Source organism: Helicoverpa armigera, chromosome 12, assembly GCF_030705265.1.
Source record: "Helicoverpa armigera isolate CAAS_96S chromosome 12, ASM3070526v1, whole genome shotgun sequence".
Taxonomy (NCBI): domain Eukaryota; kingdom Metazoa; phylum Arthropoda; class Insecta; order Lepidoptera; family Noctuidae; genus Helicoverpa; species Helicoverpa armigera.
Genome location: NC_087131.1, coordinates 6,132,429 through 6,148,460, shown reverse-complemented (window position 1 = coordinate 6,148,460; position 16,032 = coordinate 6,132,429). Strand labels below are relative to the sequence as shown.

The 16,032-nt window shown below is 35.1% G+C and overlaps 2 protein-coding genes across 2 annotated transcripts in view; one reads left to right on the top strand and one right to left on the bottom strand.

Annotated features, from left to right (window-relative positions):
* Nucleotides 1-16,032, top strand: part of LOC110374604 (uncharacterized) — a 143,794-nt gene that overhangs the window by 68,053 nt on the left and 59,709 nt on the right. The gene's annotated exons all lie outside the window — the stretch shown is intronic.
* On the bottom strand, nt 3,641-7,148 carry LOC110374597 (uncharacterized). The gene is made up of 3 exons (XM_064037211.1): nt 6,965-7,148; nt 5,360-5,944; nt 3,641-4,907 (listed from the first exon to the last, which is right to left on the bottom strand). The coding sequence occupies exons 2-3, from the start codon at nt 5,942-5,944 to the stop codon at nt 4,674-4,676; spliced, it is 819 nt and encodes a 272-aa protein (XP_063893281.1). The 5' UTR covers nt 6,965-7,148; the 3' UTR covers nt 3,641-4,673.

Below are 16,032 nucleotides of genomic sequence, written 5' to 3'. Positions count from 1 at the left end.
TGTTCAAAGGAACAATTTATGACCCATAAATTACAAGTACAATTGAAATACCTAGTTGTTGACAATCAATTTGGGAAACTACGCACAATTGATTTGATGTGACAGATTTCAATTGTAGTTAATGTAAAGGCGTTTTCTGGGTATTTTGGTTGATGACATCGAAGATGCTGGGAGAAACTTTTAAGGCGATTAAGATTGTTTGTGTTCATTAGTAGGTATAATATCAGTGTACACACAACAGTAATAATTATTTTATTAACATTCGTTTTGTCTACCGATGTTTATTTTAGTGGTGACATACTGGTCTTGTTTAACCAGTCAGATGAGAATATTTGCAAAATTACATTATTTTTCCGCTTTTTATTATGACAGAAATTGCCAATGAAAATTGTAGGTCAAAAAATATGTTTAAAGTTTAATTATGTAAATGATCGACCTACCACTTTAAATTATTTCGAATAAAGCCCAATCAAACGTTCAAAAATGTTCAGTAATATTGTTATTGTGGTCATTAAAAAGCAATCATTGCGAAACAAAAACTCAATTTATTCTGGTAAAGAAATTCTCAACGAATTCAGGTTTAATAAATTATAATCCAATTCCGGAATAAATTACGGAGCAATTTACAATATTCCAGAATTGTTAATAGGACATGGTAACCAAACTGGCGGGATGAAAATGCTGGAAATTATGAATTTACAAAAAAATATGCTACCAGTATACAATGCATTATTTGCCCTCTTCTACCTGACAATGTAGAAAACGAAACTTAGGTGAAATAAAAATAAACTTTCCTTTTACGATATTGTAAATAAAACCAGTTTAAAATCGATCAACATTCTTAACCAAAAATAAAGGAACCTTGAATACACCAACGAACCCATAATTTAAAAATGGCAGTGAAGGTTTGTTGACAAAACGGAAATAATTCAATAAGGCAACTTTACCATGACATATGTCCATGATCTTGTTAATGAGGAAGTTTAATCAAATTAATATATATAGAAATTATCCGAAAAAGAATTTAGTCATTTTCACGAGTAAAATAGCATAACATGCAGAAATATTTATTTAATGCAATGCATGTCGCATCCAACTCAAAAAAAAATCGTATGAAAATATTATATAACGTTTGCAAAAAACACATATTGTTATAAAACTGCTCTAGAATCCCATAATTAAATCGATGTCACTCACGCAGCCGAATGACCTTACAATGACGCGTGCGTCAAGCGTCATACAGTTGGTTTGTCTGCTAACCCTGACACGAAAAGAGATGAGCCACATGGAAACAGAGATAGTACGCAGAACCCGTTCAAAAGTTAATTGTGGATCCCGCTTGACACTGATGAATGATGGGAACACCATAGAAATGAATCAGTAGTTATATTTACAGTTTTACGATGCAACCCGTCCGCTGGTTTTCCCATAGGAAAGGTAATTGCAGTTTGATGCAGTAACGATTAATAATAATTATTATTATGTCTGGATGTCTCTAAAAAAATATATTTTTTAGAGAAATTCCCATTTCTCTAAAGTTGATACGTAATTGCAATTCTGCTATTAACTGCTTGAATGCCGCTAATTAGAGAACAATAGAAAATCATTTATGGATCCGCGCACCGGCGTTCAAGGGGTTGAAGGCTCTCATGGTCAAGATGATACCAATGATTACAAGAAGATGTGCAGTAAGTTAATCTATGCAAATAATTCACCTGAGCAAGTCGGCAAGTCCTTTATAAATACCAGCCTCTCGGACGTGGTTTGGTAAATAAATGAGAATTACAAGATTTATCAAACTATGGCCAAACAGTGAACGTGAAATTAAATAAACATGCCATTTAATTAGCATGAAAATAAACTATTAATTATTCAACAATTACATCACCAAAGAATTCTCTTGACTACACGACGACGACGGTACACTACGTAGAAGTCTCAGGACCATGGTCGTCCATGGCATTTTAGGTCGATGAACCGGTCTGAAACCTGCTTTGGGACTCCATAAAGGAATTGCAAAAAATGCATCCACCACCTTGAAGTTGTAAATAAAATGAGGATGTACGACATATTTGAATATTGAGGAACTATATTTCAGTGTATCTTTTAAATTGAAACAAAATTGCAATGGTCCCAGTAAAATGGATACCACTAGTATTTAACTACAAAAAGCGAGATTTACGACAAAATAATCCTCATCCTCTAACAAATATAAATAATAATTATAATTTGAAAGACTGATATATTATTTCCAATTGCTGATTCAACTAAATAGACCAACTAACCACAGATGTGATTTTTGGCACCTGTAAAAATGAGCACTTGCTTCCTATTAGACAACAAGAAATATATTCGGTTGTAACAAAAATGTAACATTCATTGCATGTCACAAAATGTAAGTGGGGCGTCTTGAATCAGCGCACGCGTTGCGATGGCTACGTGTGAGGTGCGGTTCTTTATTCTCGTATCAATGAGTTTCGTCAAAAATACTATTATACCTCTGTTATGTTCTGAGAAATGAGTTATGCGTACTATTAAATAACCGCGCAACTACTCTGGGCACGCTTTATTGATAATATCGAGCGACCACAGCCAATATTTCGATCGTTACCCCTTTTTTATTTCAGCATCAAATTCTTAGAGCAATCGATCAAACATCAGAATAATATTGCAGTTAGGGGAAAGAGAAAGAGGATTTTTTTATTTTGTATAGGCACCCGTTTCTCACCCATTGGTAAGCGATGATGTGATCGAAAATGTAGCACGCCTGTCTAGAAATAACCTTTTGATTTTAAGACTCCCAGGTTATAGTTATCAGGAAACACAGACAGAGGCTGCGCAGAGGCGTTTCAGGGGGAGTTTCCGTCGAGGATGAAAGAGATTCCTTATTCAATGTTTAGTTGAAAGACTATACTCAGTTAAGAGGTTAACAGAATTGAGTTAAAGGTGTAAATTAAAATAAACACTGTTACGGTAATACATTAGTCATCCTGTAAACCCGTATTGAAACTAACCTTGCTGATAACAACGCAGTAAAAGTTAACCGTTATCTTAGTAGGACAGCGGTACAGAGAGTAACTGTTTGCATTATCTGAGGATGCACTGTTGTATTGAGTAGACATAACACATGTGTTATTCGTGTCTACATTCTAGTATATTGCATGTAGTGCATTATAGACTGTATTACGATGAGTTAATTAGCGTTATCAGTTGACTAATAACTATCAACAAAGTTGGGTTTAATACCGATATAGATACCTACTTTCTATATTCTCATGTATCAATCCAATTCCAAACTATTTATTGGTAAACTGTGACTAAACTACGTAAGCTTACCTGTATACTATTCTCGGTGCCACGAGAGTTATGGGTTTTTCCTCAAGGAATTCCTAGGACATAGCACGTCCATATTAATTCATTCGTGGGTGTAATAGACCTTGTGTTCCTCTCGTGGTTTTAAGTTTTAAGTAAAAATGTTTAGTGAGAGAACCCAAGAGTTCAAAGTACTATACACAGAGAGGACATTGGCATCTATGACGGTCGTCCAATCAATTTCAATCTTCGTACCTTATTCATGATGACCACACAACTTCTCGGTTTTTTATTTCACTCGTGGTTACTTTGTAATAATACGACAATGTACCTTTAGTTGATTTTTTATTACTTTTATACTTAAACACGATGTAATTGTAATTCTAGACTACAGACTAGGAAACACTTATTCGATTGCTCAGCTGCCAATACAAACTACCATTTATTAACTTAAATGACGTACATAAATGCTGATAGACTGTTAAACACTAAACTGACAATTAAAATCTCGTTTGGCCTTAATTATTTTGTTAACAACACAAAAAGTAAGTACCTATGAATTATAATCATAATATTCTAATGCATTAAAATGTTTAATAATACTGTTTTGTAGTACTCACCTATCTTTCTTGTAAAGTTCACAGATGGACAAAAAATATGTCAATATATAAATTATAATAATTAACGAATTCCTAAGCAGAATAGTGCGCAACAGTCTGCTAAAATAATTATATATATTTACACAAGGAACGACATGAAATATGGCATCGAAGAAGTATTTTATTCAACTTTTTTATTTAGTATAAAACTACAAATATGTTTTATAATGCAAAAAATAATTTAGCTATTGTTTACAATTTGATCCATCCTTACGAAATATAGAATGTTGTGAACATCGATATAATTGGTCTGTGGCAAATAATAGACATATCTCGAAGTTAGTACGTGAACAAAGTTAGTTTAATTTGTTATTTTCAATTACATTTGTTATTTTGATTTATATTTCGTTGAACTCTAAGTTCTAACATCGCTAGATTTGAACAAAGTTACGCGTGGGCAGGCTAAATTGCGTAATTTATCAATACCGATCAAAATACTACTCACTGGTCATGAGGTTCCAGCGAGTAAGTTTTTACAAAAATCACAAGCTCGGGCATTGTGTTCAGTGTGGTCAATTATTCTGAAAAGTATTTAATACAAACATACCTAATTCTCTTAAATTATACATTGTTAGCTTTGGAAGAGAATATAAACAATTTAAATATGTAGTAAGAAATACAACAGAACAATAACATTTAGCACCACACGGGCGCGGTTCACAATACTGACAGTTACTCTATGATACGTACTTATATAAGGACTCACTGCACTGGCGAGTAAGCAGTCTTGAAGGAGTCCAGAGCAGCATTTATTGATTCATCACTGCAAGCTTTGCCATTTTCGTAGGAGACAGCGCACCCAAATCTATTGAAGCATACTCTCTGTTGTGACTGGTTGTCAGCGCAGCACGACAGGATAGCCGCGTTGCACATGCTCGGTATCTTCAATACACCAGGTTCATCGTTAAACTGCGGAGCCTGAGTAGAAGTCTGCGCCTAGAAAAAAGATACCAATATTAAATGTGACATTGATATGTTGTCATCTGAAGGAATCGCCAGCTTGTGCGCACGAAATCAGAAAGTGGAACAACTAACGCGCAAATAGCTGGATAGCTGACGTTTACTGCTTCACTGCTGGTAATAACAATGAAATTCGTTGAAAAAAAAAACGTTTGTATCTTCTTTTACTACATCAAAGATGTTTGAAATAACATCAGCTACAAGGTTTATGTAACGTATTCGGAGAATTACATAAAACGATCAAAATTTCAAGGTTAAAATACCACAAGTATATTTGTTTAGCTAAACTGAAGGTCTAGACCAGGAAATCTTTATGAGTGCCGAGGTTCTTCAAACAATGCTTCAAATAATGTTTGATTAGCCTCAATGATGAGTGACCGTAATTATCTGTCTACTACCGTTTACGTATAATACAGATGACTACTTACGTCTGCCTGCGAGCTGCCATGTTCAACCTTTGGTGCAGGTCGCCTCATTGGACGTAGAGGCGCAATCGGATCGAAGGATATTGGTCTCGATTCGCTAAGATCATCCGTATCATCGTCTTTCGAAGTTACGAATCCCCAGTTTTGGTTAGTATCTTCCATCTCAGGAAATCTGGTATGGACAGAAGGTTTCTTTGTTCCATTATCTGAGCAAGAGGCTATCTGAGGGACGGGGTACGGTACGGGATAAGGAATGTAGATTGGCTGTGGGACTGGAGGTGGTTGAGGTCTTTTGACGTAAACAGAGATCTCTTCAAGTAGTTTAACTATCTGCGGTAAGAGATCTTGTTGATTTCTATCATAATCCCTTCTGTCCGGATAGTAAGAATGTGTGGGTGGCTGTGGGTAATCGTAACCATAGTTCATTTGCCACCTTCTCCTCCTATGACGCGTCAGGTCCGATCCATGCTTTCTACCTTCACTTTTTTCAGGTGATAGAGAATCCGAATCACTTAAATCGTCCAAGTGTCGGGCGTAAACCGCGACCCCACATAGTAATACCACGAAGAGAAGAGTAAGCGTATTCATCTGTAAAGAAATAATAAACATAATGTCAGTTAAGTCAGCCTTCAACTTGAACACGGAAACGTCTAGTCCATTATTGATGCAGTTTTTTGAATGTGAGCTTGGTAGAAAAACTGCCGGTCTGGTGTGTTAGAATTACGAAATTAATATAGCCTCTCGCAGCCGACCTACGACAGTTATTTGTCAATACAAGAAGGTTGTTTATATAGATTGTTTTGTTAAACGGAACACATGTTTTGACCAGATAGACCTAGGTTACTAGGGTGATTGTTGTAGTGAGTTTCATTGTAACGTTTAGTAAGTACCTACGCATGTCATTTAATGTCGTAGGTAGGTATGTCGTTTGTGACCTCTTAGCTGAATTCAATTTTATATCTTTATCCTCAAAATAGCACAGTTGACATTTAAGTACCCTGTATCGTCAGGTGGCAAAATTCCTTTATAAAAGCCGGTTTCTGTCATATAGATTACCTCGATGTTAACAATATCAGAAATAAATATTCTGTATGTAGGTATATTGATATTTGAGAGTCTTTAACAGACTTCTTCTTATTACTTGACGAGGAGTCTGATAGAAAATTTAATTACCCTAAATGGGCTCAAGTGATAGAAATTAAATGTCAGTAAGTACTGTCATTTTAAGGCCTGTTTGTGTTTCAATTTATAGTCATTAATTTTTAACAACATCTCTCGTCAAGCTTGTTAATTTACTAATGTTTCTTAATAGAACATAAAAACATGTTTTCTCTGATGATGTGGAAATAACTGAATACATAGATGGTAAGCATACAAATGAACAGTAACTGCCAGTGGTAATTTTATAACAGTTATTTCTGAACACCGCTGCTTCCGTTGGTTTAAATACTTCACTGAGTATTGCCACCATAAGAAACTTTTACTTTAAACCACTCACTATCCAATTTAAAACCATTTTTCTGTCATCAAACACACAAACTCACAACAACAAGCTTATGATCTTTTAATTTCAAAGTCCGAAACCCACGTAGATATGTAAATACACACCTTATTTAATCGCAGACAAAACTAAAACAGGTTTGTTATTACGTCACACAGCACAGCACTGATATCTATTGAAAAGCAAACGTTTTAATTTTTAACTATTTGTTTATATTGTTACGTGTGTGGTCCGCTTGAGGTTATGTTAAAGACTGGCGGGTGCGACTGACGCGACCGTGGCAGTGACTGCGCTTGAGCATTCGGTGAGAGAATTTATATAACTCACTTGGTTTTGAGATAGAACTATGACTCACATAAAATAAAGCGTCCCTTATTTGAAATTGGAAATCCCAAAAAATGAGTAGGTATCCCTATTTTTTTCATTAAAAAAAAAAATTATTTGAAATAATAAAATAAAAAATAGGCATAAAATAACAATAGTAATCATTGATATTAATAGTTTAGCAGTTATTAAAAATTGCTAGTTTACCTACACTTCATTAACAAAATTGGTGAGTATGTACCTTACTGAGTATAAATGTTTATTTCCGCATTGATAAGTCCACTATTTGCTCTGTTACATTATCCCTTTCGTGGTAAAAATAGTAATGATCGCCAAAGTCTGGCAATCTTCCATTAATGTTTATTCTAGCTATACATTCCGAACCCTTCTTGCGATGTTGTTAGCAATATAATAACAGAATGGTCATTGAACTTATATTTCAGTACTGGAAAACGTTATCTACACCAAACTTAAGTAAAATTGGACTGAAAGTCTTTTTGCATAAATAAAAGTATTTCTTCAAGCTGTAGGCACCGGAGCAATTCAACACAGATCAAGACAAAAACGCAGATTTCTCACTGAACAACACAAAGAAGTGACCTATATTCATTATTTAAAAAATTAGTGTGGCCAAGTGGATAATTTCAAAATTAATTAATTAAATTAATAAATTAATTTAAACTTTTTTAATACACTACTCATAGCTAAATATTGAGTAGGTTACTTATTTGAAGTACCACAATGCCTTCCTATTCAATTAGGTACGTTTTTCCTACATTAAACTTCTACATTAATTAAAATATGATTTACGTGAACAAACTCCAGCTTGTTTGTCGTAGTGAAAGGGGGGCGTTTTGGGGGTGCTGTCCTATTTTCAATAAACGTTTTTGACTTTGACTTTGTAGCAATGAAAAAGCACCTTTATTTCGAAATTGCATTTCCGAAGGTACAAGGTCGATTTTCTTGAAATCGTAAAAAATTATTAGCATCATCTTCTCAAAATAAAAGGCTGAATTCCTTGATACCTACACGTACAACTGCATCATATCCGTTTTTTATAATCAATGATTAGTTCGAAGACTTCTGACGTCGATTTTTACGAAGAATAAAATTACGCTATAATTATGACGTAAACACGCAAACCGATCATGAAGTAATTCGTGTGAGCGACTTTGTAGAAATTAGGTCCAGGCTACAAAGTGCAATGTGTCTCCTTTTCGGACTTCCCATAGGGAACAAAACGATGAGCGGGGACGTCATCCTACCGGACAATCTCCTAAGAAAGTAGCGTGGCCAAAAAGCGAGTGCCTTGGACTTTTACTGGCTCCGCCCTCATACGCCTTCTTTGGAACCCGCCCATTTTTTTTTAATCTGCCAGATTGATAGATCTTTGGATTGATAGTATCAATCCAAAGATTCTTCATCTGTCAAAACAGATGCATCAAGGAACCTGAAGGCCTCGTTACTTACAAATAGCTGCTGCTTGGACACGCTACCGTACATTATTTCACTCACAAGAAGGCGCAATCTTTCCTTCCTTTTTGGTACTTCCTCACCTTTATCAGTTAACTTTTTTTTGCATGCCATATAAACCCAAATTGGAAACAGAAGGCTACTTAACCGGAGCTATAATATTGTGTAGTATAATTATCCAAGGCTTCGTCCTACATATTACTGAAGAGGACCATTTGTACGTAATAATGATAAGATAATTAGTCATCGATATTATTGAAACAGCTGCCGTTATTCTGATTCAAAATAAATATATATTTTGCAATATTTGCTATAGCTGGCACACATCGGTTTTATTTTTTTATTTCAGCATTCATTTTTACTCGGTCACCCTTTTTGACCGAAACTATTGGAGCGTTTTTTTATGAACTTGCCAATAACTCTGTATGTATTTTTTCTACATAAAAATATATAGTTGTTGTATTCTATTGCAGTTATTTTTTGTTTGACTAGACACTAACGTCAGTGGGTCCTCTAAAAATACTCACTAGTGATGATCTCACCATATTGGTTTTATTAACGTGACACATTACATGATTTACGGATATGGAAAAACATACTGATTAGGTAGATAAGAAGGTGCACTGTACTTCCTTTCTTGTGAATCGAGATAGATACCGTATGACAACGATTCGGGCAGAAATTGTGTTTGATTCCACTTACCTACCCATGTACATTCATCGGTTATGAATGTATTATAAGATAAGAAAATATACTACTGAAGTTATGTCGAGTTCATTCAGTATCGTTTTCAAGACCGAAGTTCAGATTAACGCATACATTTCTGTCCAAACAGCAGATTTTACATATTCGAGCGGGTTTTCAAACGGAGGTTGGTAAAGAAAAAGTATAAGTTTTTTTTTTGCTTTTTTGTTAAATTCGAATTTCAAATTTTATTTTCCTTTCAATAGATTTCCCTTATTCGTAAAGCTACAGCTACTACTCGGTCAATTCATTAATAACGGGACTGGGGTTTTACCAAGTTTAATTGGTTTTAATTCCCTACTTGTTTTTATTACCCTGTTACAGAAATACAAGTATTGCCAATTTGTTATTAATTTCACTTATGTAAACTGTTAGAGTACCTAAACAATATTCAGTTTAACCACATCGTTGATAGGATCCTTATTCTATGATTTCCTGGACGCTTGCTGCAATCAGAAATTGAAGGCTTGCATTAATAAACACATTGTACTTTAAATACTGCTGATCTCAGAAAATACAAATTCTTCATAACAAAATTCTTACTAACGTCAAAGATTTTGTCATATCCATTTTTGGAATACATGAACATAAAAACAACAGCATAGCATACAAGACTCGTTTAGAATTGGAATAATGCGCACATTATCTTCCTTAATAGGCGTGATATTACTAAAGTTATCTTCTATTGTACGGTACCGTCGGTAACTAGCAAGGAAACGCCAAAACATTTAACTAGGCAATTAGCATTTTAAATACAATTTGAATTCTCAAGGTAGGAACGGTCAATAAGAAGTGAGAAAATCAATTTCGATGTTTTACGGAAAAGCCTATTTTGTTTGGTGAAATTATAGTAAGACGTCTGATTGGAAAGTTGAAAAAATATGTAAATTAATATTTATAGAACTTTTTTCACCATTATATCTAATTCTATTTTAATGTTCAACAGGATGGGCGGTATCCTTCACTTATCAACACCTGTAGTTTTAATAAATTCTAAATTATGAAGATTCCAAGAAGGGTTTCTGCTAAACGTCAGTTAAACTCACAGTTTGTTAAACAAAGTTCTATGTAAACAATTGGGTAACGCTTACCGAACTATTTAGTTATTTAACCTTGTGTTATTCCAGATCTTGTACCTGTAGTTAACATCAGTTACTCATTACCGTCGTTCCTAAAACGCCTGATTTCATTTTCAAACAAAGATTATGTCTTATTTATGTGCCCGTAAAGATTGCAAACATCTCTTTGGAAAATTTGCAGCTACTGTAATCATTTTCTTTTTAAACCCTTTGTGCCAGCTGCTTCTTAAATCCCTTCAGATAATGATAAAAGGATTTCTATATAGCAGAAAGGTTTTTTCGGGATAGTAATTTGAGCTCATCCCACTGATCCCACCTTGCTATGTCCACATTTGTTCCATTTATCTTCAGTCGTTATTACTGTTTAATGTGCTGTAAAATTGAGGGAGACGGACCTTCTAAGCTTTTATGAACGATTGTGGTCTTCAGTTATTCCAATCTTGTATTTTTAATATGAAAAAGGAAGATAATGCTTTAGACAGGTCAGTTGTGAATTGTGTTTTAAATAAACATACAAAATAACTTGAATTAAAATGTTGTACGGCATTGTACGTCTACTATGAACGGACAAACAGTTTCTTTTTTATCAAGTTAGTATATAACAACATTTTTTTATAAATTACTTACATGACTTAATTTATCCATATTATGTTCCTATACTTACGTCATTTTGATTAAACATATGTACGTTCCGGCCTATGTTACGTACCAAAGTACCTCCCAAACAAAGCCATTTCCTCTTTGTCAAGTCATTGTTAATTCCTGGCGTGTCTCTTGCAAAATCATTGCATGAGTTAGTCAAATCGCTGCAGAAGGATACACGGATTCATCAGAAAACCCGCATTTTCCGTAAATGTATGTACCTATAGAATGTATTATTGTACGTGTGCAATACATACGCGATGCAATTGTATCTTAAATTACTTGATTAATTGAACATGTGTTATATATCATGCCTGATCATTTTTCTGAGTACGAGTAATTTGATGATTTCAACTCATGACTTGGTATTTGTTTCATCAACGTGGCCTATTTGGGTTTTCTTAAATGCCTGTAGCGGCCAAACTGATCAATAAAATAGAAACGAGTGGAATTATATAATCGCAATTGGGTTCTCCTAGACCCCTTAAATAAGTGTTGCCCTAGAAGAATACTCAATTCATACATAAAGGTACCTCCTTTTTTATTCCGACGTCAAAAATGCCGCTGTGGGTTAGCAGCGGTGAGGGGGTGTCAGACACTTACTGACTAAAAACCGTCGTGTTCCGTCATAGGCCTTTTATGGACCAGGGCCGCGGTATCTCTTTCGAACAACCCGCAGCCCCGGCTGCTTTGGCCCTGCTGGGCCCCGCAGGGTTTGCTGACATCTCTTTGAGGAGCGCGTGGAACAATGCGCGCCGTCGACACGGGTCTGTCGTCTGAGCAGACAGAGGGACGATGAGCCACCCGAACTCACCGCCCCCAGACCCACGCCTACGGTGGCCGGGAGTCATCTCGCGACACCCGGCGCCCATGGTGTCTACCTGGTCCAGCGCGGCGGCCGGGATGAGAGGTGCGAACCTCGAGGTCATAACAAAACATCTCTTTACATTGCAATACTGCTAAAAATTAAATACTGAAAAAAATCGATGAGAAATGAAGATGCAAAAAACATGTGGTAGTTATAGCGAATTGGCGGAAAAGATAAAGAAAACTGACCACACAGAATGTGGGGGAAAAATAAAAGCGGTGACAAACAATCTGTAATCTGTGTAAAAATATAGCTGTTTGCTTACAGAAATTGTCCTCGATTGGTGAAAATAAACTGGGAAAGTTTTCAGGAATTCGCTTGTAGATATATTATATAAGTAATTAAATTAATGTATAATTCTGTAGGTATTGGAAAAATGCCGAGTAGGTAAATAGTGTAATTTTGCATTTACTTTTTTGCTGCACGCCGCCGTGGGAGGTCCATATCGTAAATTTCTTGCAGAACGTTTACTATTGGACTATAACCGACCGGTAGTTTGCTGATAGTAGATGCGTTTCAGTAGGTACATAAGTTTATTATAAAAATACGAATATATAAAAATATGTCAACAAATGATATCTCAATCAATTTGAACTTATTTGCTGTATACTCCTTGAAAAGTTAGACGATGAAACGACTAGACACAAAATGGCATCCGAGACTAAAATGTATAACTTGACAGAAAAGTTACTCCACTATATTCTAATAAGCATAATAAGGAGCGAGTTTCGCGGTACCATAAAGAATTTGTCGTGCCAAAAAGTTTTTAATTCCCCTTAATTTAGGGACAAACCGCCGCATCCGGGGACTGTGATAACATAAATGTTTATGCTGCATATTTTGGTTCCGGATTAATCCGGTGCGGGTCCGTTAAGGGTCCGTAGTCTGTATTTACGTCCGTATTACTGAAATTGCTCAACGAAGGGACATTAGATATAAGTACGTATGACTATGACTATTTTAATGCAAGTAGCTGGCATGATGCGCACGATAGGTTTATTTGAGTAAATTTTCACAGTGCAAACGTCAGTAAAGTTATAGACAGTCAATTGGAAAGTGTGAATCAGTTATCCGACAAGTCTTATGAGGCTCCGTATATTTAAACTTCCACATTTTTTTAATTAGTAACTCCTATTACGAATACTCGAGCAATTGACAAAAATATTTACCCCCATTTTCAACAAAAAGTCATTAAGCGGCCAAAAATGCCTCGTTCCCGCCTCAATTAAGCCAACGGGTGTATTACCAATTTTACGCCCAGTCCGAGTTCCCGCGGGACGAATAGAAACTTCAGACACCTAACAAAGTGCTCTCATTAGGGCAATGTATTGCCATCACATAAATCGTACAGATATCGAACCAAATAAACACGAACATACACCAACATTATTTTGTGGAAAGGGTAAGTTAGTAACAGCTTACTGCTTGATATATTACATATGCTTGAAAAATGGCGTAACCTCATACCATGCCTCTGCTTATCTAATTCATAAAAAAAATGACTCAAACACCATTCTAAGCGCATTCATACGGTGGAGGGACGTAAAAATGGTAGAACTGTAAAAGTTATGAATAGGTTTGTTATAACCTTTATATTGTGCCGACCTATCAGTTTAAGTACCAATAAAACTATTCTGGTAACATCTGTATTAATAACAGACGCAGTATAAACATGCAATTAAGTTATGAATAAACACATTAGTCATTTTAAAACGCTAATTGACCTAATCCCCTTAGGCCAAGATCTGTCGTCTGAGGCACGATTGTTAACCCAATGACATCACGAATGGGTGACTTCATTGATTGCTATCGAAAATTAATACAAATCGATTCTTGATCGGACTCGTGACTTTAGGATCGATAAAAATGGTTACTTTATTGTTGGTCTACGACACAAATACACAGTCGATATAAAAAACTTGTAAATTAATCTTAACTAAACCATAACTAGTCGTCAAATCAGCGATTCGGCCACAGTGCAAACAAAAAGTTTATTACTTAATACGCCAAAATCGATTTTTTTGTTCAGTTGAATCCTAATCGAAAGAAAATGCCCTAGGGATCTAAAAAGCTAACATATTCAAAATAACTTTCTGATGTCAGTCAAAGAAAATCCAGTATTGCAGTATACATAATAAAAACTGAACGCCTGACTGAATATTGCGTAGCAAAAAACACTTTTTCATTTTACGATCAAAAAAACGAAGAAAACTACGTTCGAGTTAACCTACCTACCTGTAGTTTTCGAAAAGTGCATATTGCATTTAAAACATTTCTGCAACTGTTTTATCAGAAATACAATTCCTAGAAAAGAATATTATTTTAAAAAATATACCAGAACACAATTAACGTAATAAGCATTTTCGAAACTTCACATAAAATAAAATTATAATTATACAGCAGTATTTTCTTGTTTGGAATTACAGAACGATTCAGATGGAGTTTTATTTTTAAAATATAATTAGCAATCTTTGTTACATAAAAGCTTTAATGATTTAGTTAAAAAGCTAGGTCAAATCCTGACTAAAACCAGCATGGTATGTAAAGTGGAATACTAACTTACTTAAACCTCAAAATCCTTAAGAAAGTGTAAATTTTGGTTCAACCAAAGCTCTGAATGGTCAAAATTTACATAATTAAAAAATAAAAGATTAAGCAGCGTGCAAATATAGATTAAAAATGACATATTTCTTGTTTCTGGTCAATTAAATGTCTGGTCCATTAAATGAAAAATAGGTCAGCAATTCAGCATATTGTATCTACGTCGTATTCCGACACGTAATCGAAATTATTACAAAGAATAATCTATCTCTAATTCTTTATTGTCACAATAAACTGAAAACCTAATCTGTTCTCATTTGTAAAACGATAAATATAATTAATCGTGCGACAAAATGTATTTTCATACGTAAACGTAATTATAACATTTTTTTGTGCAGCAGATGTTTTTGCCGCTTCACTAATAAGTATAATAAATTAATTAACGGCGTCAAGATGGTCCCGGACCACACACGATTCTGTCTCTACAGTCTAAAATATTTAAAATAACGAATGCACGTCGCAATTTGAACTGTTACTAGTTAATTACCATATAGTTGTGAGTACAATGATATGCCAAAAGCTCAAAGCTTCACACAAACAAATTTTGAGATTTTTTGTAGTTTTACACAAAAATACACACGTGCTATTTTTGCATTAAATATTTTGCAACACGGTGCAAAATGATGTGGAATGTGAAAACCACTGTACGCGTAAAAATCCCACACAAACAACTCAATTTCTATCCAACGCCAATTTCTAAAATCCATCCTCATTTATCTGTATAATATTGGGCATAGGATTCCGTACAAATGTTAGAACAAATAGCCCAAAATATCCTGGATCAGCAAATGGCAGTATGAAAGTTCCCGCTTAAAAACATTAGGCGCCATAATGGCCTGTTTACACTAAATCGCTGGCTAAACATGAACGCACCAACGTTATTACTTCAATTACATTATGGCGGACGCTCGCATTCGAAATTCAAATATTTTATGCATATTTGTTCATTTGCATTAGCGCGAAAATAGTGTTTTAGTGAATATAACCGTTCGGTTATAGTGGTTTTTAACCCCCGACGCAAAAACGACGGGGTGTTATAAGTTTGACGTGTCTGTGTGTGTGTGTGTGTGTGTATGTGGCATCATAGCTCCCAAACGGATGATCCGATTGTAATGCGGTTTTTTTTGTTTAAAAGGTATGTCAGTCGGGAGTGTTCTTAGCTATATTTGGTGGAAATCGGTTCAGGTCTTCAAGGTCATCAGCTAGTTTGCTAGATGTGATAGGAATGTTACACGCTCAGTTTTCTTGCAAGTATATGTGGGATCTGAAATTTGAAACACTAATGTCCTTTGGAACCACTGAGCTGGTCTGCTGTTAGGGCACGAAGGTAGGAGACGTAACCCTGAACTGCCTTTTAGTAAACCCATCGAGTTTGGGCTCGTTGAATTTGTCTTGACGAGTTCTCTTCATGTTTCTGATTGACGAGAACCTGATGCTGGAAATG

Excerpts from the sequence above, each read along its gene's own strand:
- LOC110374597 (XM_064037211.1), bottom strand. The coding sequence starts at position 5,944 with ATGAATACGCTTACTCTTCTCTTCGTGGTATTACTATGTGGGGTCGCG. Across the intron at positions 4,908-5,359 it reads ATGGCAGCTCGCAGGCAGAC|GCGCAGACTTCTACTCAGGC; the intron begins GTAAGTAGTCAT and ends TCTTTTTTCTAG.